General features: G+C 33.7%; 1 protein-coding gene and 1 long non-coding RNA gene across 4 annotated transcripts; both read right to left on the reverse strand.

The window, feature by feature from the left end:
• Window positions 1-7,284: 7,284 nt before the first annotated feature.
• LOC108477890 (uncharacterized) lies at window positions 7,285-14,082 on the reverse strand. Of its 3 annotated transcripts, XM_053025731.1 has the most exons (13): window positions 13,948-14,082; window positions 13,572-13,789; window positions 12,653-12,800; window positions 11,976-12,071; window positions 11,543-11,619; window positions 11,259-11,338; window positions 10,701-10,761; window positions 9,885-9,952; window positions 9,684-9,765; window positions 9,018-9,104; window positions 8,864-8,941; window positions 8,356-8,475; window positions 7,285-7,609 (listed from the first exon to the last, which is right to left on the reverse strand). In XM_053025731.1, exons 2-13 carry the CDS (start codon window positions 13,737-13,739, stop codon window positions 7,436-7,438), a joined length of 1,239 nt encoding a protein of 412 aa, XP_052881691.1. In that variant the 5' UTR covers window positions 13,740-13,789; window positions 13,948-14,082; the 3' UTR covers window positions 7,285-7,435. The 3 variants fall into 3 exon arrangements, with proteins under 3 accessions (XP_052881691.1, XP_052881692.1, XP_052881693.1); XM_053025732.1 differs by lacking the exon at window positions 13,948-14,082 and having other exon boundaries at window positions 12,665-12,800; window positions 13,572-13,898; XM_053025733.1 differs by lacking the exons at window positions 12,653-12,800; window positions 13,572-13,789; window positions 13,948-14,082 and adding an exon at window positions 12,201-12,310.
• Window positions 14,083-15,449: 1,367 nt separating this feature from the next.
• LOC108478943 (uncharacterized) lies at window positions 15,450-16,817 on the reverse strand. The gene is made up of 2 exons (XR_008279800.1): window positions 16,608-16,817; window positions 15,450-15,768 (listed from the first exon to the last, which is right to left on the reverse strand). It is a non-coding gene; the product is annotated as an uncharacterized LOC108478943 (long non-coding RNA).
• Between the last annotated feature and the right edge of the window lie 9,144 nt (window positions 16,818-25,961).

Here is a 25,961-nt window from a genome sequence, read left to right on the forward strand (position 1 = left end):
CCGTTTTTAATGATTTCTATGTTTTTGTGATCGTTGCATCCAGTACTAGCTAGCCCATGGACTATTTTGCAAAACTGTAAAAGATCTTGAATGATTCCATTGATGAATATGTATGAGTTTTGAAGTTTGATGATAGATTCTGAATAGTTGTTGATAGTTAAACAAGTTTTATAAAGTAATTTTTAGTGAAAATGCAAAATAGGGATTAATTTGAGAAATGTGCAAAGTTAGTAGGTAAAATGTGAAATAAATGAACATTACGGGCTTCTAGGGGCATTATGGTAATTCAGCTAGCATAGGTATAATTGGAATTTTATTAATTTGTGATTTTATGAAATAAGGACTAAATTGTAAAAAAAATGTGAAAGTTTAGGGGAAAATGTATAAAATAGCCCTAATATGTATTTTGGACTAAATTGAATGAATAGATGATTAAATAAGTTATTTTTTATTATATTTAGATCAAGATAGAGGAAATACGGACTTGGATCCAGGAAAAGATAAAGTTATCAACTAATCGACTCGATTCGTCGTTTTAACATTTGAGGTTCGTATGTGATAAGCATTGTTACAATTATGCTTTAAATGCTTTGATATAGCATAAATTGTGTATATGAGATTATAGTCATGTTTGACGACGATTCAGATATATATATATATGGCACTTAGTGTGCAATTCGAGATAGCTTTGGCTATATATGGCACTTAGTGTGCGATTAGGAATAGCTTCGGCTATATATGGCATGTAGTGTGCGAGACCGAGATAGCTTCGGTTATGTAAGGCACTTACTGTGCAAGATTATAATAGCTTTGGCTTTGTATTGGCACTTAGTGTGTGAGATATCGAGTATTCAATATTATTTCGAAAAGGTATGAGTACATTAGGAAATTGTACAAGTATGTAGATGTAAAGTATGAGATTCAAATAGAAGAAGTTATGAATCTGCATATTAGCATATGATTAAGCATATGGAAGGTTTGTTGTTATCATGAATTATATGTTATATAGTTCAAATTGATGATTTGTGTATTATGATTTGTTGAGTATATTTCGTATGAGCTTACTAAGCTTTATAGCTTACTTTATTTATTTTTCCCGTGTTTTATAGTGATTTCAAAGCTAGCTCAGATTCGGGGATCTTCAAAGACTACGTCACACTATCCAACCATCACTTTGGTACTTTTGATCTCATGGTTTGGTCATATGGCATGTATAGGATTATGGTTGTTATTGATATGTTTTTTTTTTTTTTGTAGTGAGTTTTGACATTTGAAATGGCTTATGAATGGTCATGATTTGGTTTGTATATATAGCCATGAGACTTGGCTTAATTTAATGTTTTGGTTATGTACATATATGTGCATATATGGTTGATAGTTTAGTTCATGAATGGATGTGCGAATGACTTGTATTATGAGGTTTGTGGAATTGATATCGTGCTTGTGAATTGGTGCAAAATGATGCATGTTAAGTAAAGGTTTAACTAGTTTATTTCTATATTTATTTTGGTATGTTTTGATAGAGTAAGATTTGAAGTTATAAGCACGTTAGAATATTGGTATTGGATATGGTACGAATTAGTCTTGATTGTAACTAAATTGGATGTTTATTTACACTTTGAATTGGTGCCATTTTGGTTGTGTAGGTCTATGCAAATTTAGGTGGCAAATTGGCTTGGTAAATAGCCTATTTTTGTCCACACGGGTAAAGACACGGGCATGTGTCTCAGCCGTGTGTGACACATGGTCATATTGCACAGCCGTGTGTCCCTTGGTGTTGAAATTAAAATGAAGTCGATATGCTCCACACGGCCTCACACACGGGCGTTTGACTTGGCCGTGTGGCATAATTCAATATACCCTACAGGTTTGGCATGACCTAGCACACGGCCTAGCACACGGTCGTGTGTGGCTATTTTTAGGGCACACGGACTGGCCACATGGGCGTGTGTCTTGGTCGTGTGACCCAAGTCAGAGAGTTACATTGGGTAGGACACGACAATGTGCTCCCATTTCGAGTGTCCGTACGGCCAGTGGTGTGTGTACCCTGTTTTGAGAAAAATTTTCCAAGTTTGCAAAAGTTTCTTTAAGTTTTCGATTTAGTCCCGAACCACCCCCAAAGTATGTTTAGGGCCTCGTAGACTCGTTTTAGGGACAATTTGATTGAGTTTGAATGATGAGTGTATGAAAGGATGTTATGTATGTTAAATGTTGTTTAATTATTTCGTAAGTCTGGTAATGCTCCGTAACTGTAACATCCCGAAGTAGGGCCTAGTCGGAACACTGGTTTCAGGACCATAAATCCGAAGTTGAAATATTTGTTTTATGATTATTATGATGCCTAGAATATGAAAATATGCATGTGTTAAAGTTTCATGAAGAAATTCTATGAGTAAGGCGTCCAATTGGAAAATAAGGACCAAATTGAATAAATTGAAAAACTTGGATTCTAGAAGCAATTTACATGAAATTGCTTTAGGATATTAATTAGAAGGTCTTAAAGAGCAATTTTCCCAATTTCTAAGTTTTTGGACAAAAATGGGCATGCATGGAAAATTTTGGAAGTTTAGTAAAGAGGGGCATTGTGGTCATTTGGTAATAAAATCAATAAAAAAGGAAAATGAAGGAAAAAAATCAGCCATCTTCTCCCTTGTACTAGCCGAAATTCTCAAGCCCTCTATAGCTAGGGTTTTCAACATTTTCAAGCTCAATAGTAAGTAACTTCTAGCCCCGTTTTTAATGTTCTCTGTATTTTTGAGATCCTTGTAACATGTTCTCTCCATTTCTACCTATATTTTAAGCTAGGGTTCATGTATGCAAAGTGACCCATGTGTGACATGTTTGTCCTTTGATGTTTTATGGGGGAATATGAAAGTTAGATGTGTGTTAAACATCTTTTCCTAAGTGATTTTCATGAAAAACCCCTAAAAAGGACTTTTTTGCAAAAGGCACAAAATATGTAGTAGAAATGTGAAGTAGAGGAAAATGTGGGCTAGTATGAGTTTATAATGCATTTGGCTAGACTCGGGTAACCAAAGAATTGCATGTATATCATTTTATGAGCCTAGAAATTAAATCGTAAATAATGTGAAAGGTTAGGGGCAAAACAGTCATTTTGTTCGGGGGTGAAAGTTAGGCTCGAAAAGAATAATGTGAGATATTGATAATTCATTTTTATTGTTATAGACCCCGAGGAACAAATTTCGAAGGTCGATCGAGGAAAATGAAAGGTTTCGAAATAACTGAAACGCAAAAGCCGACACAAATACGAGGTAAGTTCGAATAACTTAAGGTAAACCCATAATATGCCTAAATGCATGTTTATGAAAGTGTGATATTTGTTAATAATGATGGCATGAAAATCCATGAAATGTGTTAATAATAATAATGACAAGATGATAAATGTCCTAGTTGAAGTAAAAAGGGAAATTCGATGGATAAACCATGGCTTACGTGACTTGAGATCCTGCATGTGCTGCAGAAAAAGATTTAGCTCGGACGGGTAATCCATTGATCTCAAATTTAGGAAGGATCTAGCCCGGACGGGTGTTCCTTGAATGATCGAGCCTCCCGAAGAATAAGTGTGAATTAAGGATTTAGCCCAGACGGTTAATCCGATTAGGGTCTGAATTTAGCTTGGACTGGTAATTCAGATCTGAGCTCACTAAGGGTGTTTGTCACTATAAGGGATTTAGCCTGGACTGGTAATCTCGACAACACTCCATGAGTTTATATTACGGGGGATTTAACTTGGACTAGTAATCCCACAGTAAGATGTGAGGTTCGTGGGAGTGCGTACTTGAGAAGATCACTCTTATGACTTGACGGTAAATGGATAATCCATCGAGATTTCTGAGGTACTCAACGGGATTAACATGAGGTCTAAAAATGAAAATGTTGGATGATGGGCTCATTTAAGACAAATTACATGATGAATTATTGTGGGACTAACTTGATGTTTGAGTGCATGTAATAAGAGGCTATCCTATATTTATTGGATTGGTTGTCTAACATGGTTGTATGCTAATTAATCGGCAAGTTTACTTTCTAGTTATTCGGGCTTACGAAGCATGTAAATGCTTACCCCTCTCTTTTCCCTGTCTTACAGAGCTCGAGGACTCGTAGAGATTGGAAGACGATTAGAGTATTGTCAACACTATCTATTAGTCCTGTTTTGTTTTGGTATATAAATACTTCTATTTTTTTACAATGGCATGTATAGGTTTGTGGTTACTTGGTGTTATATGTCATTGGTTGGCCAATGTAAAGGCTTAAATGTTAAACTTATTCCTTTTGGTATATGGCCATAAGACATGGCTCATTTCGTTATAGATTATGACCTACCAACCATGCATGTTTATGTTAGATATGTTTTTGTGATGATTAAATGTGGTATATCATAAATAGGCATTCATAATGTGGCCTAAACATTTGGAAATGGTTAGGCCATAATTGGCAATGAATTGTAATAGTGAGCCAAGCCTAAATATGTTTCAATGGGACGGAAATCCTTATTATAAAAAAAGGATAATTGAGTATATATTTGACCGATGAGGGTGACCATTGGCTTGAAATTATAGCCTAAAAAAGGTCCACACGGGTATACACACGGGCGTGTTTCTAGGCCGTGTGTGACACACGGTCAGCCCCATGGGCGTGTGGTACGGTCGTGTGTCTCCTGCACCTAAATTTTTTTTTTAGTCAGACTGCATGGTAGTAAAAACACGGGAAGAGACACGACCGTGTGTCTCAAACTTGTGAAGGGCACGGCCTAGCACATGGGCGTATGTCTCGGCCGTGTGCCCCTAAATACATGCTGACATCATAAACAGAATGTCCAAGTTTTTTGGACACGAGCGACCACACGGGCGTGTCTAGGTTGTGTGAATGACACGGGCCAAGGGCACGGGCGTATGCTTGGCCGTGTGAAAACCCCTGTAGGTTCGAAATAGAAAATAAATTCAAATAATTCCACACGGGTTAGGGACACGGGCGTGTGCATTGTCTCCACACGGGCGTGTGAAGCTTAATCTAGAAAATTTTAGGAAAATTTCCATAGGTTCTCGGTTTAGTCCCGGACATTCTTAATGTATGTTTTGGGTCTTGTAGGCCCATAATAGAGACACTAAGATGTTGTCTGATTGGTTTTAATTTGGAACGAAATTTTATAACCCGTATTTTAAAAAATGTCTGAGTATGTGTCTGGTAACGGCTCGATTCCTGGTCCCGATCTCGGGTACAGGTAAGGGGTGTTACAGTAACCCTATTCCGGCGTTGAATACGGATGAAGGGTGTTACAAACTTTGAGAAATCCCTGTTCAAAAAGGGTTTGCAAAACGTTGAAATTTCTGTAGCAACATATCCTTCATTGGTTGAAGAAGGCCCATAACAGAACAACTTGAATTCACAATTCCAAAATGATCCAACATTATGCAAAAATATGATTTAGTTGCCCACTGATATGTTTCATTCCTAGATTGTGACCTTAATTTTAATAGCCTAATCACATCAATGAAGCATGGATTATCTAAATCATGAGCCCAATACAACAATGGCACCATTGGCGTACGTACATCACAAAGAAGCAATAAACCTTTGGAAGCCAAAACACATTGAAACCCAGTAGCTCCTGCTTTAGAAAACGCTAGGAACTGATCGTCGCCAACTACAACATATGAACTCAACATCTCAATCTAACCTAAATAAATTACATTGCATTCATCATGCATAAAATCAAGTAACAAAATAGCATCTGATCAGGCAATAACTAAAATCCTAGTATGCAAATTGAACTCAATACCCAACCATTTACAATTCTCTGTACCACTCAAATCATCCCATAAAACTCTAAGTTCATTCCCTATAACATAGCCATTGAGTGATTGTCACTTAACATAAGAAACTAAATCAAACAAGAACAATGTACCATTTTCTAACAAAACCACACTTTCCTCAGGTATGAGTGGACTGCAACAAGCATAAACAATTGAGGAATTCTTGAATAGCTCACTGCCTAAGTAATCCAAAGCATTGGTTTTGCAAGAGTTATCAAATCTAACCAAATACCAATGAACAAAATATAAAGTAGAAGCCAAAATTCCCAACAAAATCACTTGAAATCTCCTCGAAATCATCAATTAGATCGTTTGCTACTGGCACTCTATTGAAGGATTATTCATTTGGAGGAACCTAACCCATCACTGCAAACTTATCATTTGTCCTAGTTATGGCTTACCTTACTCATGTCCCTGACATTTTTTGTGTAATTGAAACAATCAAAATACCATAATTAGGTTCACCCTGTTCCTGTATTGAAGGAACCTTGAACATCAAATCTGATTGAAGTGCTTGAATTTCGACTTGCGCAGACGAACCTCCTGCCTTCACAACTGATGCATGAGAGAAAGCAACAATCATGCAGACTTGATGGAGCTTGTTCTTAAAGATTGCGTGGTACTCATCCATGTCACTCAATACCATTGGTGTTGAATAGGACGACAGATAACTACGATTATTAAGCCTTTTTACCTCCACCACACCACCATCCGCATCACCATTTTCAAATTTGGAAACCAACGTTTTAGGTACCATTACAATCACATTATCGCTTGCACATGACCCCTAGATCGTCGCACCAGCATCATAAAACTATATATCACGCTAGCAACAATCATCATAAATATTACTAACCCTGTAAAGAAATTCTAGCTAAGATAACATTCAAGTTTGAAAGCGAATTGAAGTTTGAAATGTGACGATTTTCTTCACAAATCCATGAGTTGAGAAAACTTGGTGGAGCGCTTCCACAATAATAGGATAAAGCATATGATAATTGTGATCAGCAGGGCTCGATTCGACTCATCACCAACCATGGAAGATCAACTAAAGCTCTGATGCCTTTGTTACGAATAGAAATCAAGAAGCTAAAAATGGCAAAGAAAGAAGGGAAGGAAGAAACAAATTCTAGAGAGGGAAGGAAGAGTTTGAGAAGGAAGAAGAATAAACAGAACAGAGAGAGAGAAAATAATCCCTCAACAATTTTCATTAACCAAACAATGACCTCAACCAAAAACAGAACAAGATATATAAGAGAAGATAACAGCAAAAAGAAAATAGTTGGATGAAACGCCCCGTATCACCAAGCATTCTGCGCACCATATCACTAATGCTTGGTATTCATTTTGGCTCATATCACTTAACCGAACTTAATTGAGAGGTCGAAAGATGCAAGCATATAAGGTAGCTAAATGAGGTTCGGTAAAAATAAACCAAACTATGTGAAAGTTATGAGCGGAAAATACCCAGTTGGTACATCATTAAATTCACAGATAAAATTCCACATTCTCCAAAGAAAAACCAAAGAGGAACAAGCCAAAATAGATATATGAATACATATGCCTTAATTATATAGTTTTATGAAAGTAAATTTTCAGAGTTAAAGGACCCCAAAAAAGGGATTATTGATAGCAGAGTTGAGCTCAGATCCAGCTGAGTTGAGAACTTGCATGTCAACCTTGTTTCTTGAGAGAAACAAGAACTCCTCTCCTTCAACTTTCTCAAACCCACACAGCTCCAAGAACTCCACTCCTTTTACAGATCCAACTCTATCCTGTTATGATAGAAGCATAAAATCATGAGATGTGGGTAGATTTCTTGTCCTGTTCCTGTATTTTTATTGTGCCATGCTCGTGTTTATGCTATTTTTTTTCACATATATAAATTTAGATGCATTAATAATCCATATTACATAGACTTGATATATGCATGTATTCATGTCATGTTCATGTCATTTCAGCAAAGTATAGTCATAAAAGGAAATGTTAGCCAGTGTCCACGTCTTCATGGGTAAAGCTCTTTTTTATATGATCAATTGCACAGAAGCAATACATGTAAAACTTGTCCAAGTCCAATCTAACTCAAAATATTAACCTAAAATTTTATCAGTCCGTCTATATTTGTAAATGCATAATCCAAACCTATTTATGTTTGCCTACAATATTTTTCTAATTTTTTGACGTGTTATTTTTTTATATGATCTTTTGTAACTTACATTTTTTTTTCTTTTTATTAAGCACAGATAATATATCTTTTAAGGTTTATGCTATAATAAATTACATAATATATATAACATATCATATATTATATAATTAGAAAACAAGCTGAGCCAAGCTTAGCCTTGTATATTGGTGCTAAAACCTGGCTCATTTGTTTAAACAGACCTTTTTTTCTCTTTTGGCTAATGCCCATTTTGGGTAATATTGGCAAAAGATATCTCAGAAAAAAAATATATATATGTGAATAATCATCGATGTTGAAATCAGTAGCTGATGTGATATTAAGGGTTCAAATTGTTACCTGGAAAGTTTGATTATTTAGTCTAATTTTTCTGAATTTCTCCTCATCAGGATTCCTGGCCACATTTCCTATGTATGTAAGAAGAGTCTGGAATGCTCTCTTGACTTTCGCATCATCATCCTTATCCAAAAAAAAAAGGGAACAGAATAAGAAATGTTAGGCCAAAACAATGATCTGCTGCTCAAATATGATATAAGTGACCTGATCTTGTGACATGAGCTAAATTTTTTGTTGTTACCAATGACCATGGAATAAAAATCGGACTGGACCGGAACCGGTGGCCTGTCCGATTCTAATTTTCAAATATACTTTTTATTTTATATTAGGAAGTAACAATTTTACATTTTTTTATTCTACATTATAATGTAAAAAGACATTTTTTCATTATCATGTCCCATCATATCCATGTCCTAATTTTGAAAACTTTTCGTGTCCCAATGTATGTCTACATCTATGCTTCCTATGCAAGGTGAAAATAAGTAGTGCTCAAGATTAAGATTTTATTCACCTTGTGATTTTGCTTGAGAGATCGCAAACATTCGCGCATATGTTCAGCCTTTGTGGCAGGCCTAACTGGCAATGCGCTCTGCAATACAGAACAAAGAGTTGTATGAAAACTTGAATTACAACAATCAGCGCTATTCAGACAGAAAGTCTATTACCTTTTTCTCCTCCACAATGGATGCAGAAGGTTTCGGTGCTGCTGAAGGCTCCTCTGGTGGCAGCCCAAGCTTCCGCCTTCTCTCTGCCTGCGAGACATATTTAAATTTGTTTTCCAGATCTCAACAGCGGAATCAAGTAACAAAAAGTTATGTTACTTCGATACTTCATTTTTCTTGAAGTCCAGCATTTGTATCTGGAACATATCCAAACAAAGATATAGGGATATGGTCCTCCAAGGACCCTCCAAATACAGGGAAATCTCAGAAAAAATTTGAGCACACTTATGTCTGAGACTCACAACCAAGCCCGAGTAACATAAGAAGCCTTTTTTTTTTGTTTTCTTGTAGAATTTATGACAAGTGAAAATTGCAACATAGACACTGTTTCTGTTAGCTGCTAAAAGAGATAAGGTTGTTACCACTGTTGGATAATCTATGTTACTCCGATTCTTCATTTTCCTTTTTAAGTATTCATGTCAAACACTGCATCTGGCACATACCCATATATAGAAATGGAGATATGACCCTCTAAGGATCTCCAAATACATGAAAAACATATAAAAAATCAAGCATACCATATTGGACACATGCTCATATCAAACACTCATGCGATGTCCGAGTAACATAGTGGATAATTGATTGGACATGGGAAGAAAGAGTTAGAACCTTATCTTCCTCCAACTTCTGACGAATCTTTTCTCGTGCTCGTTTCTCTTCCTCTTTTTCAGCTTTCCGCAGGGCCACCAAACTGTGAAAGCAAAAAAATGGAAAAAGAAAAAGAATAACAATTATCATGCAATCAAAGTTGAATCAAATCATTGCAAACAGAAGGGGGAAAAGGCACACAACATAAACTAGAAGACAAACCGTTTTCTTTCATTTTCTTCTTCAATACGTTTTGCTTCCAACAACTCCTTGCCCACTCGAATCCTCTCCTGAAACATTGAATATTATCAGACACAGAAAAAGTTTTATGATGCAAGAATCATGAAGCAACATCTTTCAGGAAGAAATTGAGAGAGAAACAAATTCAACATGATTTATGGTCCTACAAATGCTCCATGAAGAAAATGTGGTTTGAAGGAGATTAACAATGCCAACAGAGTGAAAGAGAAGACCAAAGACATGAATGAAAACTACAAAAAAGGACCTTACATTTTACATGAGTTTAACGAGGAAATGGGTATTAGATAGAGCAGGAGAGTGCAATCGTCCATATAGCTAATCCTTCCTTTTTTGGAAATCGCATGTGGGAAAAGCTTACTTTACAAGCATAGTGTGGTTGTTGTCCATGTTCTAGTTCAGAAGAATAAATGCTGCCTAAGTTAGCTGAGACAACATTTCTACCAACTGGATAATCACAACAAAACAATATTTGACCAATCCCAAACTATTCCAATACGCATTAATGTATTTCTCAATAGAAAATTGGTCAAAAGAAATATTTACATATTTCTATGGCTTTCCATTACATTTTAACAGTATACTGAAATTATCTCTGATTCTGATCACAAGTCCTACGATTATGCAAAGGTACTAAATCAATTGTTCCCAATACAAAAACATCATATGTGCTACTGGTGTAGGAAACAGCTTTAAGGATATACATTTTATATACTTATACATACATATTCATTACAAAAATTAGACTGCAGAGTGATAAAACAAAAGATGAAGGACCACCTTTTCCCTTTCTCGTTCCATTCTCCTCTCCTCTTCTTCTTTCTTTTTCCGAGCCCTCTCCCTATTATTTATGAATAAGATGAATATGAAACAGGAGAACACTGTCCCACAGACATACAAGTCTTCTATAACATCTTGAAATATATCTGAAATGTATCATAGTCCTTCAAGGAAAGACAAGCTAGAAAACTTTCAAACTTTTCATATCATAAAAATGAAAGAGATTAGAATGAACTTTTAGCTACATAAGACAGGACAGACACCTGGAGCTTGGCAGTATGATCAAGGGTTATTATACTAAAAGTGGAAACTATGTTTTTTTTCCTTAAATAGTAGTGTCCAAAGAATATCTATTATGGCTACCGTGGATATATGACCAAGAATCCTCAAAATACTTGGAAAAACTTAGAAATTTTTTTTGAACAAACCCGTGTCAAACACTCACACCCGAGTCCGAGTAATATAGGTGAAAAAGCAATGACAAATGCTTCAATCACCAATGACTGAATTAGGCATTCTATATTATAATACTGAAGAATGCAACTTTATAAGCCATACCGTAGCTCTTGTGCTTTGAGTTTCATCTCTTCCGGTGTAAGAGAAGGTTTAGATGCCTCAACATGTCTGTTGACAGGTACCTGAAAAGACAAATGCAGGTGAAAACCCAATAAATGCAAGGGAATGTCTTACACATATAAGGCTGACTATAGGGATGTTTAGGGGCAAAACCCAACCCTCCCCTATCCTCATAAGGCCTTCTAACCAAAATTCTTATCAGATTTGGGATGGGTAAGTCTTTAGATGCAAACACAACTCTACTGTATAGGGCATGAAGAACATACCATGGGCATCTGATCTATGTCCGGGTCAGCCTCATGTTCAACTACCCAGTTCACAGCAGCCTCAAGACTTGTATTACCTGCAGAAGAAACCCAATGTTTATACAACAGCAAGTATGCCATAGGCTTGCACCTATAGTATGAAACCCACATTACTATTTCCTTTTATTTGTAGTATTGAAATTATGAATGCCAATAAAAGAAAATTAGTTAACCTTATTGGTATAAAAACTTATATTACGCAAAGCAACCTGTTGGATTATGGAGTTAAAGCAATTCAAAATGGAGACGAACATTGAGAAAAAAAAATATTAGATGGAAAATTCACAACCTGATTTATATCCAACACGAGAAGTAATATGATTTAGAACCTCACAGGAAAGAGAGAAAAAAATGTAATCTATAGCAATTAAAGAAGAATGTTAAATGGCCTTACCAGAAAAATGGAGTGCACGGGTTGCTCGTGCTGTAGGGAAACCCATTGCTTCCAGTTCTTCAAGCAGTTTTTTGTCAACCTCTGGAACAACCATCTCTACCAAAACAAAGGAAAAGGAAACAATTAGAGACAATTAATTCACACATATAGAGCAATTATGTCCAGTCAAATTTGCATGGTTATTAGAAGGTAAAACTTTCATAAGGAAAATACAGAATCATATACAATTATGAAATTATTCCAGCTCCTATCACTCAGTAGCATTTGGCAGAAAGAGTAAAACTCCCCCACAGGACTATTTAGAATAACATCTTCATCAATTATTCCTGTCCCCACCCCACCAAAAAGAAAAGGTAAATGGAATTATGGCATTAAAACAGTGCTTCGCAAATAATGGTCTAGCTATCAAATTGTAATAACAAATCAACAGAACAAATGAAATGGACACGTCAAATTCTCATCCCAAAGGCCAGAAGCTGCAAAGCCATGTAATAAAAGAAGAATCTGTCAAACAATTAAATCCAGAAAATATTTTGTACAAAAAGAGTATCTACACAAAAAAGCCAATCGCTACGCTCTACAATAAACTTAATAGTAAATGACCCTTCATATAATGAGAAACTGACACAAAACAATTTCACCTTGAAATTTCAAATAAATACAAAATGCAAATGTACCTTCAGGCTCACCGGTGCTACCTGCAGCAATAGCCTCCTCTGACTCCTTAGCTACCTTTGGAACCTCCAAACTGATTGGTATTACTGCCTCCAAAGTCTTATCAATAAACTCTGTATGCCCCGTTCTTTTTGTATGCAAATCACTTTCCTTCGAGATGAACAGGAGTAAAGCCCCAGAAATCACAAAATGGAAAACATATTTTACAAAAAAAAAAAAAAGAGTATCACAGAGTTGTAAACCATTTGAGATTTTATTTTAATAACATAAAAAATTCCTTAAAAATCAAAATGTAGATTTAACTTCAAATCCCGCAAAAATCCTGTTCATGTAAGCAAAAGCAACATGTATGCACAAATACTACAAAATGATGGAAACTTACCCACAACCATAGCCCCAAAAATTTACCAAAGCCTTAATCTAAACATCCATATTGTAATAGCAAACCTTCCAACTTTTCCCTAGTCCAAGAATTACCAAGTCCTTAAAAGACCCAAATCAATGCAAAAGAAAAGTTCTCAAACAAAAACCAATTCAGCACAAAAGAAAAACTTCAAAATTCAAATTAAATGCTAACCAGTGCCTAATGGCATTGGCGAAAGTATATATTGAAAGAGAAGTACACTAAAAGTAACAAATTCTTCAACAGGTAACTAAATAATTCTTAAACGAAGAGTATAAGTACTGGTTAAGCAAACACTTAAATTAAATCAAGACAGTAACAAAAGCACGACTTTCAAGTTAGATCCAATTCAATTTAAACCCTAAACTTTCAATTCCAACTCAATTCATGAGAAAATGCAAATTAAACCCAATACAAGATCGAAGTTTTAAAACCCAATTAAATCAAGAAAAGACTAGAACAATAAAAGACGTTGAAATAAAACCCTAACGAAATTAAAGTAAAAGTGGATGTCATACGATTTTGGATCGGCATGGCTTGCCACAAGAAGAGCAAACAAGATTGAGAACAGCTTCAGTGGACTCTGAGAAGTTGGAATGGGAGGTGAGTTCGGCATGTTCTTGGGCTTCCTCCACCGATTTCAACAGAGCCCCACAGTCCCCACACTTCAAAGAAACCCCCGCCATTGATGGAATTTTGTTGATCAAAGCTCCCTCTTCAGATACTTGACTCTTCTCTGAATCAATAGATGAAAAAATATATCATAAGGCTTTTGGGATTCACCCTTTTAAGTTGCCTTCTCGGTGAGGGATAGGGGTGTTCATAAGTCAAATTAAAAAATATTTAAAATATTTCTATATTAAAAAAATGAAATTAAAATAAAAACAATTTTACCTTAAATAAAATCAATTCAAATTAAAATTCATCTGGTTCAAATTCGGATAAACCTATGTGATCAGGTGAGTAGCTCGACCGGGATGGGTGACGAAATTTATTTGTATTTCGGTAGGAATTAAAATTTTCCATTTAAAATCTAATTAATAGATTGATTCGATTTAATTTAGTTAATTAGTCAATGGTTGAACTTAGTTCGATTAGAGGTTGGTTAATAATTTTTGAAATTTCTGTTATTAGTTAATTTGATTTAAAATGGAATAATTAATTGAATTAATCAATTAATGAACTTAATAATTAATATTATGTGTTAATTTTAAGACTTATGTAGTCTTTGTGTTAATTTTAAGATTTATGTAGTGTTTTTAATTATGTAGTGTTTCAAAATATAAACATATATTTCAATTGATTTCAATGTATTTTTTATATTTTATACTTATTTTAACTAAAAGGTAAAAATATATAAATTTTAATTCAATCGAATTAACCGAAATATTTCAATTCGATTTATTTTAAAAAATTAATTAAATTAACAATTAAAGAATTATACGATTCAGCTAATTCGATTAATACTAATTCGCGATCCGAATCAAACCCACCTTTTCACTTATAACATACATCTTTTTGGGTACAAATAAAGGAAATCTTAGGGTTGGTCCGTAAATTTTGGAGTTTTTTTTTTTCTTTGAGAAAGGAACATTTATGCATCAAAAAGAAAAGTCAAACAGTGCATGCAAATACATTCCTCTAGCATCCTTAGCAATAAGAGGAGCTAAATCTGTAGGATAATTGCAGATACAAAAGAACTGATCAACAAAAGAAAACCAAAAGATGGCGAAACACTTAAGGTGATCTCTTCCCAAGCGAGAGCGAGCACATCCGCACAACAATTCTCGTCTCTAAACACATGCATTATCCTGCTAGAAGTCAAAGGTGGGAGGTGGCTTTGAGATTTGCAAATGGTTAAAGATTAACAGTACATTTGGTCAGCTGTAATTGAATAGGATTGTAATTGAATAGAGCTATAATGGAATAGAGCTGTAATAAGTAATTCAACTGTTTGGTTGAATGGAATGGAATAGAACTGTAATAGTATTATTGTATTTGATTGAATGGAATGATGTTGTAATAGCATAAGGAAAAAAACTAAAATGACCAGAATACCCTTAGCAGAATTTTTTGTTAAGGTAGATGATTATTGTTATTGCTATTAAATTTTAATAAATTTATTGTTAAATATATTTTATTAAAAATAATTTAACCATATTTTAACATAATTATTATTAAATATAATTTAATAAAATAATATATAATTTAATAACATTCTTAATATAATTATTATTATATGAATTAAAAAATCATAATATATAATACTATAAAAATAATATATAAGCTACTTTATTATTTTTAAACCGCAATACATATTTAAAGTGCTAAAATATCATTATTGAAACAAATAATTTAATTACAAAAAAATATTAGAAGAATAAATAACTTGAGAATTATATTTCATATCCAAACATAATATTCATATATTAACAAAAAGTTACATGATTTCATTAGTTTATATGTCATAATTCATATGTTATAAAATTTTACAACATCAAAAAGTTACAACATTGTAATCACATTCTATCATGTCATTATACCATCCAAAAGCTACATAAGTATGCATATTGTGTTATTATTCAGAAAATCAATGTTAATTCCTTGAGAGCGACCACCTCTTGGTCAACTTCTTAAGTTTCTAATCTGCTACACTAAAACCGTACGTTGATTGATTTGATTTTCTATGTTCTGAAAGTGGTTCTCCATGTTTGCCTGCAAACGTTGAGCTGTATTAGCGAAAGGCTCAACTAAATCCTCAAAGATTTACCTGGCTTAGAAGAAGATCGTTGTGAGGAAGCATGCAAGCTCAGTTTATAGCCAATATCAGGAAAATTCAATAAATTCAACCTCAAAATTTACACAAATGTTGCAAGATAAATTTATTAAATTAGGACCCAATTGATAGAATGTATAAACAATAAGGGTTAAATTTGTTATTAGACCAATCAAAATCATGTATAATCCATGAAAACATTGACTCTATGATTAATTGTCCTTAATTTCTAACCTTCAAAATTGATAGGAAATAAATTGCTTTGATTTTCATAGAAGGACCAATTTGCTCAATTCGAAATTGAAAGGAATTGAAGAGTTCTTTTTACCATATTTTTTTATGTCTATCTAGTTATAATAGTTATCGGTAAAGGGCTCAAATAGATTTAAGCATATATTTGACCCCATAATCTCTTAAAGCAATTAATGACAGATAAATGCGAAGTAGATTTAGACAAAAGACAATTTAAAAGCATAACAGCCTAGAGATAAACAATCTTTTAAGGGCAAAATCTATTTCAGAAATTATAAAAACTCATCAATCCAGAACATGTGGATCATCTGACCACTTTCATTATTGGACCTTATTGTTGTTAAACCACTTGGAAGTTACATAAAGACGTATATATGAACTTCTATATATGATCAACTTTGTTGGGGGTTAATCATCCAGTAAAAGCAAACATGGTCACCTCGCAGACTATACATATCTACCTACCACGTCTTTGTTTCCAATGAATACCAGTATTGTACTATTCATTAAAGGGATTGTCTCTCACCTTCTAGTTATATATTCATCAAATTTCCATTGCTTTATATCCAGAAGAGTTTCAAGCCTAAATCTTCCCTCTTTTTCCTTTCATCTCGGAGTTCTTTCCTATTAACCTTAGAGCAAAGCAAGATGGTCAACACTAAGAAGCTTATCAAGTTAGTAAGAAAATGGCAAAAAATGGCTGCAATCAGGAGAAAGAGGATCACACCATCAAGTGCCACCTCGGATACTAAGCAAGCAGTTGCAACACATCGACAACAGTTGAGCGAGGCGATTTTGTTGTATCTGATGTGGATCGAAACACTTTGTGCTTCCATTGAATATCTCAAGAATGAAATAGTCATGGAACTATTTAACTTGGTGAAGAAAAGCCCGGTCTATCGTGCAATAAAGCTCTCATCTGCATGTATTTATAAGAAACTCGATGCCTTTGGAAGGATTCTGTTAAATAATGAGCTACCTTTCGCATGTAACCCAAAGAAAGTTGGTCAAGAAACTAAGCTTGTAAAAGAAAAGTAGAGCTACACATAAAATTACGCTACATAAAATTGCATGATCAAGAGAAGTCAATAGTAATATGGAAAATTATAATGATATATTTAGGCAGCCCTTTGTGACAGTTTCAGTACTAGATAAGTAACTACTACTTGAAGAACCACTCATACTTATCCCAACATAAAAAAATTACCGACTTGGAGTTCAATCTTGTAAGCCCGACGTTGCTCAAGCGTAGCAATATCTGACAATTCAAAATTCATTTCTGGATGCAACTCACAATCAGGGACAACTCTATTTTCTACGATCGAGGTTGAAGGTCTCTCTGATGAAGTGTCACTCTCGAAGTTTCTAGACAAGTCAAAATCAAATATCTTCAGCTCTTGATCCATCCAAGCTCCCATTGACTTAATGATGCTAACTAACCCTGACCTAAATTTTGTTAACAAGCTCATAAAAATAGAACACTGAAGTTGGAAAACTGACATTACTGACTTGTAGATCCAACTAAAGTACTAGAATTTATAGTACAATAATACAAAATCGAAGGCATCTTGTACTTGGAAGGGGATGCAGATACATCTATATCTATTTCCAACTCCATTTATACCGAAGGAGCCATCTATACTACCCGCTAGCGTAACTTCGGTTCCATTTGACCCTCTAGTGTCCGGACTTCAATTTGTGTCCGCTCCAAAGCACTATAATGTATATTTATTAATAAATTTTCGTCTCATTGCACCATATCTCCAAATCAAATCTTGAAAATACAATAATGAAAATTAAGTTATTATCAAGAAGAAATTTAGGAATAAAACTCGATTTAAAGAACGACAAATATTGCAAAAGGGATATGCGTGGGTATTACGGACAATATAAATTTATCAAAATTTGAGTTATCTCCTCCATTAATTAGTTTATTTTTGTCGTCTCCAGCAGCAAAATTGAAATAATAAAACAAGGATTAAGAAGAAGAGATCGATATGATGATTACGATTGACTCCCTGCAATTCAATTCTAGTCCATAGGTTTCCCATAAGAGAAAACGAAACATCATCTCCCCCAAAAGATAGAGATTTGGGAGTTGAGTTGTAGCTTATTTTTAGAAATTTTAAAGAAAACCCATCACCAAAACCCTTCTAAAACAAAATTTGATTATTGAAGAACGAAACCAAACGAAATTAAACTTAAAAGAAAAATCGCTAACTCGAAAGTGTATTGTTGTAATAAAATAAGCAATTTTGAACGCATTTGCAGAGAAAGTCTGAAGGAGATTTTGGGAAGAATTTTCTTCATTTCTATTCAACGATGGTTGGAATAGCCATTCTAAGCTTTCAGCTCTGAATCTCTATTACACGTTTGAGGGAATAGAAACGCTTTAAGTAATACGGCCGAATGAAGAAACGGTAAACCAAACAAAAGCATTACTAGTCATCAAAGAATAAAGAGGGAATGGAATAGCCATTCCCTCCAACCAAACATAATGTAATTGTTTGGAGGGCTAATCCATAGTTTGTGATGACGATGATGTGGGATCATGCATCCTACAAGTATGTAACAGCGTATATGAAATAAATAATGGAAAACAAAAAGGGTAAAAATGTAAAGAGGCACGAGATCACAACAGAGGGGAGAACCCAGGCAACCCCCATGCGAACTCCCCTTGAAAAACACCCATAGAACAGATTTTTGTTCCACCATTGCCAACTCATCATACCCGAACCACCATCACCCTTCACAGTATCCATCATCACCGTTCAACCTCAGTACCCAAGGCCTTTGCTCATGCCTTTCTCAGATCTTACCACCACCCAACAGTATCCATCTTCCGCCTACCTCAGTACGACCATCATTCACTCAAACCAATGACCATTAACCAACACTCACCATAATTACCACCCTAAGTGTAACACCCCTATCCCGTAACCGTCATCAGAATAGGTAAGAGGCATTACCGGACTTGTAACTCACGTCAGAACAGTAAAATTTTGAACTTTTTCTTGAATTAAAGATCGTTCATTTAAATAAGTACTAAGCACAGCCAAAGGTAAAATTTAAACTTCACTAAGTAAACATTCAAAAGATGCCATTTTCGCATGGCTTATATACATTAACCAAAAATATTCTCCCGCCACTAGTCTATTCTATATATGCCATAAAATAGTTCTAAACATAGCAAGTAATAAGCGGTGCATAGTGATAGTGTGACTAGTTCTTGACGATCCCCGAGCACAGTAGCCAAGAATGAGACCTATAAGACAGAGGAAACAGAGTAAACGGAGTAAGCATTACAATGTTTAGTAAGTTTTAAGCAGTGTCAACAGATAACAATCAAATTATAACATAGTTGTTTGTATTTTTATTTCACTCTTCCTTCGGGCATACCATCCCTTTACCGAATATGCACATCTCATCATATACAATAGGCAGATAAACTCTCACGTAAAAGTGAGCTCATGTGACATAGATATATCGTATGATTTCACATAACCTCTCACACTAATCCGATGTCACATAATCATAGGAATAGTCCCATAGATTGCTCTCGTATGCATCATATATAAACTTGGAGTACATACCTGTTTAACCTTTCGCATTGATTATATTTATAAGCAATTCTTATTACGAAGTCTTACCCGGACATAATCTCCACACGTAGTCATCGGGTCTTACCCGGACATAATCTCTACACGTAGTCATCGGGTCTCACCCGGAATATATTTCCAAGTTTCATGTACATTTAATCACATGTTACAACATTCACATTAGCCATTCGGCTTTACCACATATACATATCACACATATATTTCACATTAGCCATTCGGCTTTACCACATATACATATCTCATATATATTTCACATTAGCCATTCGGCTTTACCACATATACATATCACACATATATTTCACATTAGCCATTCGGCTTTACCACATATACATATCTCATATATATTTCACATTAGCCATTCGGCTTTACCACATATACATATCTCATACATATTTCACATTCGCCATTCGGCTTTACCACATCTACATATCACACATATATTTCACATTCGCCATTCGGCTTTACCACATTTACATATCTCATACATATTTCACATTCGCCATTCGGCTTTACCACATCTACATATCACACATATATTTCACATTAGCCATTCGGCTTTACCACATATACATATCTCATATATATTTCACATTAGCCATTCCGCTTTACCACATATACATATCTCATATATATTTCACATTAGCCATTCGGCTTTACCATATATACATATCTCACATATATTTCACATTAGCCATTCGGCTTTACCACATATACATATCACACATATATTTCACATTAGCCATTCGGCTTTACCACATATACATATCTTATATATATTTCACATTAGCCATTCGGCTTTACCACATATACATATCTCATACATATTTCACATTCGCCATTCGGCTTTACCACATCTGCATATCACACATATATTTCACATTAGCCATTCGGCTTTACAACATATACATATCTCATACATATTTCACATTCACCATTCGGCTTTACCACATCTACATATCACACATATATTTCACATTAGCCATTCAGCTTTACCACATATACATATCACACATATATATATTTATCTTGTACATCAATTTCAGCCATAGCTTATAAGCAACTCAAATAGTTTGATCAATGTTTACAACAAATTCACATATTCACCACAAGCTATTTTCCTGAGCGATAGTCACTAAATTACTTATAACTGGAGCTACAAAAATCAAAATCAATTGCCGTTAATTTTCCCTGAATATAGACTCATATATCTTCCATCCACAAAATTTTCAGAATTTTAGGTTTGGCCAATCAATACCAGATTTTTCTTAAAGTTTCCCCTGTTTCACTGTTTGACTAATCTGACCACTCTTCACTACGAATCAAATTTTTCATTGTACAGAATTCATAATGTGTTCTATTTGATTTCATTTGAAACTAGACTCATTAAGGAGTCTAAGCATATAAATCTTATCTTATAACCATTTTGTACAAATTATAATGATTTTCCAAAAACAGAACAGGGATTTGAGTCATTCGACCTGTCCCACACAACTTTAAATATCTCTTTATAGGAAATTTCTTTGCTTCCACGGTCTCTTTTATAAGAAACTAGACCAACTAAGCTTTGATTACATATTTTACTCAGCCTATAATTCCACACCAACAATTTATAGTGATTTTCTAAAATCACATTACTGCTGCTGTCCAAGCAAATTATTACAATTTGCTCTTAAATTTCCAAGTCCAAACACTTATGAACTTACCATTTGAGTTTAAGACATATCATGGCCACATCATATCTTATTAAATCAACTCATTATGTCCTATTATGATTGAATTTACTCAACATTTAATCGCTTAAAACTTACCTCGGAAGTGGTCGACGATTAGATGTCCACGGCTATTCGTTTACTTTCTCTTTTCCCCTATCCGACTTTGATCCTCTTTGCTCTTAAGCTTAAGTAAAACAATAGATTTGCTTAAGTACTTAACTAATATTATTCACTTAACAATCACATATCATTTAATCTTTGATTGACCAATTTAACACATACCAAAATCCAATCATACATCTAACCTTTATCTCAATACCAAACCGAAGTTATAAGATCATACATTATACTAAGCATATCATTAAACATACCTATTCAATTTAGCTAATTTCATAGCCGATTAATCACCTTACCCCACATTACTCAATGCTGAATATTAACCCAACATCACAAGCATAATCACCATGAAACTTACCTTAATACACATTTTATCCCATTGCCGAATATATATATATATATATATATCATCAAACAAATCAACTAGTTTAGCATTCAAATTCTTCTAACCATTCCTCAATCATTTACTCAATGAACAACAATCCAAGCACATCAAAGCATAGGTGAATGTATCATTCTTGTTAAATTCAAAAATAAATGCATGGGCTAACTTCAAAATCTATTTAACAACTCAACTTTATAAACACATATTCGGCTAGGAAGAAAGATTGATAATTTAACAACCTTAGCTCAACATATAATTTGTTGTGACACATCTTTAAGCATTCTTTTATTCCATCAACTCAAAACACATTCATCCCTCTCAATAACTAAACTCATATTTGGCAATGGCCTCCAATATAGTGACCGATTCTTCTCAACTAGCACCTAGTGTACACACATGATCATTTGTTTGATTCAAGCACCTATCACCAAAAATTCATCCAAATTAACAAGAACAACAACCACATTCTTTGTTATCTACCATGACCGAAACCCATATTCATTCACCAAATATCAAAAATTTATCATCAATTTGACATATAAGGACATAACCAAATGTTTCTTGCAACACAAACTCAAAAATTAACACATGGGTCATGTTATGAGCACCAAAACAAACTCAACTTCATAAAAATTCCAAAAGAATCACATGATATCATACCTTAATTCCCCCCACACAAGATGGCCGAATGCCTTAGGTGTGCTTTCTTCCATTTCTTGGTTAATTTCGCTTGAGAGAGGTAGGAGAAGAAGATGAACATTTTTTCTTTTCTTTTGTTTTCTTTCTTCCATTCACGGCAATGGAGGGGGCAACCACACACATTTTTTTGTCATCATTACCTTCCCATTATTATTTTATCATTTCTAACATAAACCATTTACACAACATGTTTTATGACATGTTTTGCCCATCACCCTTTTTCATGGCCGGCCACTAGTAATTAAATGGGGAAAATTGACATGCAAGTCCACCCCTTTGATTACATGCACTAATAGATCCTTATAGATTAACCTATCACATTTCAAAAGTGTCACACATAAGTCCTATTGACTAAATTCACATACAATTTACTAAATCAAAGCTTAAAACTTTCACACATTCATAATCACATATTTTAGACAATAAATATCATATTCAAATAATTTGGTGACTCGGTTTTGCAGTCCCGAAACCGCTTTCCGACTAGGGTCACTTTAGGGCTGTCACACTAAGACACTATGTACCACCTCCCTCCCATTCACCAACAACTTATACCCGAAACCTATATTCGCGCTAAAACCCAAATTCCAAGAACCAAATAGTCAAATCAAACTCAAATTTCAAATAGCAAAAAAAAAAGAAACTAAAGAACAAAAAAGTTTTAAGAGATTCCATACGAACCAACATTAGGGGAAAAATATCATTTTTTTACCATTTTTGGTAGATTAGTAAACAAGATGGAGTTAACACACAACCTCAATTACTTTGCAAATAATCTACTATTCCACATGTCAAAATAACATTAAAGGGGCAAGTAAAGGGGCAGAGGAAATTTGTTCTCTTGGATAAAAAATATATATAAAAAATATATATTAAAAATATATATAAAAAAAATAAAGTTTTGATTAAATGACAATATTTAAAATTATTTAACTCTTAGACAAGTCAACATTTCAGGGAGTTCCATTTTTCAATTAATAAAAGCTTTGGGTCTTGGTTCATAAGGTTCTAATGAACTGATGTTAAATTTTGAAATATTAATTAATTAATCATATCTTGTCGCACATGAAATAATATTCTATATTGAATTTCTTATTATTTTTGTTGTTAATTTGTTGATTATACCTTTACATACATGGTTATTGAATACCCACAAGGAGATCCATTATAATACTTGTATGCCATTCTTATTTTTATTTTTTTCTTTTAGTATAACAATATTATTGAAGCTCTATTCGTAAAGGGTGTTCACCCTATACTCATGTCGTAGAATTGAATAATAAAATTACCTACTAGCGATATGTGTGTGTCCAACTGTGATTTACTCTTACAAGTGGTGTGTAAATTGAAGATTTATTTAGGTATAAATCAAAAATTAAGATATTTATTTGGATGTAATAAGAATGTAGAGCTTTTTATATTAGTTTTGTTCTTTCAATTTTTAAGGTTAAATCATAATTCAAAATTTTCTACTAGGTTATTGCACATTGGCATGGCTGATTTTTTATATAAAAATATATTTATTAAAATGTAAAGCCCCAAAAATCATTATAACATATAAGTGATGTTATATCAAGAATACACATAGTGGATTTTTCGGTAAATGAAATATGATATATCAATGATAATAGGGAAGATGTTGGATATTGAAGAAAGTTGAAACAAGTGTTATATTGTGAAATATTAATTCATGATATAGATTAAATTGTAAATATGTGAAAAGTAATAGGGTCAAACTATAAATATTCAAAAGTTGAATGCTAAATTGAAAATAGGAAAAAAAGTTGAAGGACCAAAAATTGCAATTTTACTAAAAAGTGAGAATGGCACAATTGTAAATGTTTAAAATTGTCAAGGGCAAAATGATCATTTTGTAAGTGAGATATTTTGATTAAAATTACCAAAATACCCTCGAACATGTGTATTAAATTTGAGCCATTAGATTTACCTAGTGATGAAGGATTTGATAAGATCTATGTTAGATCCGATGCCCTAATTGTAGTATATTCGTTTGTATACTTGTATTTTTTTCGAACAGATTTATAACATCCCAATTTTGGGCCCAATCAGGATAGTGGTTTCGGGACCACAAATCTGATGAGGAAAATTTTATTTTTAATATATTTTTATGGTTTATAATTTCACGGAATGGTTTCATAAAAATTTCGTTCGAAAATTTTGACGTTTGGGCACTCAATTTAGTCAAAAGGATTAAATTGTAAAAAGTGCAAAAGTTGAGTTCTACATGCTAGAGGTGTCCAATTGTTATGAAATTTTAAATTCGAGGTTCTTATATGGTAATTAGACCATTGGTTAAGTTGGTGGACAAAAATGAACATGGTTAGGCATGTTTCCAAAGTTTTTCATTAAGGGCATTTTGGTCATTTAGTTATTAAAATGAATTAAAATAAAATTAAAAGCCAATTTTTGTCAATATTCAACCTCTTGGATAAAACTTGCATGGAGAAACCATGTATAGGGTTTTTCAAGCTTCCAAACTCGATTTTAAGTCTGTTCTACCCCCGTTTTTAATGATTTTTACGTTTTTGCAATCCCTGTAACAAGATCTATCTATATCTACCATTAATTTGAGCTAGGGTTCATGTTTAAAAATTGAACCATGTGTGAAATGCATGCATTTTGATGTCTAATGGTAGAAAATGAGTGTTGGGTGTTAAATAAACGACTTTAACGAAGCGATTTTCGATGAAAACGTCCAAAAGGACCATTTTATAAAAGTTGTAAAAATGGTATAAAAGTGTGTTTTGATGAGAATTGTGGTTTGATATAGTTATGAAAATGGTTCAACTAGGTTTAAAGAGTGAGGAAATTGAATAAAAATTATTTTACGAGCTTAGGGGCAAAAGTGTAATTTTGACAAAGTATAAGGGAAAAAATATAATTTTGCCAAAATATGATTTTTGGATCACATTAAATAATTTGACTAATAATTAGACTAAATGTACTATTATAGATCAAGGAAAACAAGGATTTGACCTAGATCGGGTGAAAAATGGAAAGTCGACGGTTAGGTTCCTTTTTGCTATTTTGGTGCCGAGGTAAGTTCGTGTGTCAATAATATTGCAATGCTATATTTGAATTGAAAATTCTATATTATTATTGCACGAATGGCATGATTTAATATATTGAAAAAGTGATGAAAGAATGGTATATAAAATTTGTGAGAACAATGATATATGACTAGTAGCACATGAAATGTTTGATGGTTCAATCATTGATGGCTTGCTATATAATAGCTGAATATATTGAGAATTTGATATAACATGATGTTTTATTAAGTTGGATAACTTGTGAAAGAGTGAAAAGGAAGGTAAGCCCATTTGCAA

The sequence above is a fragment of the Gossypium arboreum genome, chromosome 3, assembly GCF_025698485.1.
Source record: "Gossypium arboreum isolate Shixiya-1 chromosome 3, ASM2569848v2, whole genome shotgun sequence".
NCBI lineage: Eukaryota > Viridiplantae > Streptophyta > Magnoliopsida > Malvales > Malvaceae > Gossypium > Gossypium arboreum.

Coding starts and splice junctions, on each gene's coding strand:
- LOC108477890 (XM_053025731.1), bottom strand. CDS start 13,739: ATGGCGGGGGTTTCTTTGAAGTGTGGGGACTGTGGGGCTCTGTTGAAA. Junction 9,105..9,683: donor AGAAGTTGGAGGAAGATAAG/GTTCTAACTCTT, acceptor TATGTCTCGCAG/GCAGAGAGAAGGCGGAAGCT. Junction 8,476..8,863: donor CTCTCAAGCAAAATCACAAG/GTGAATAAAATC, acceptor TTTTTGGATAAG/GATGATGATGCGAAAGTCAA.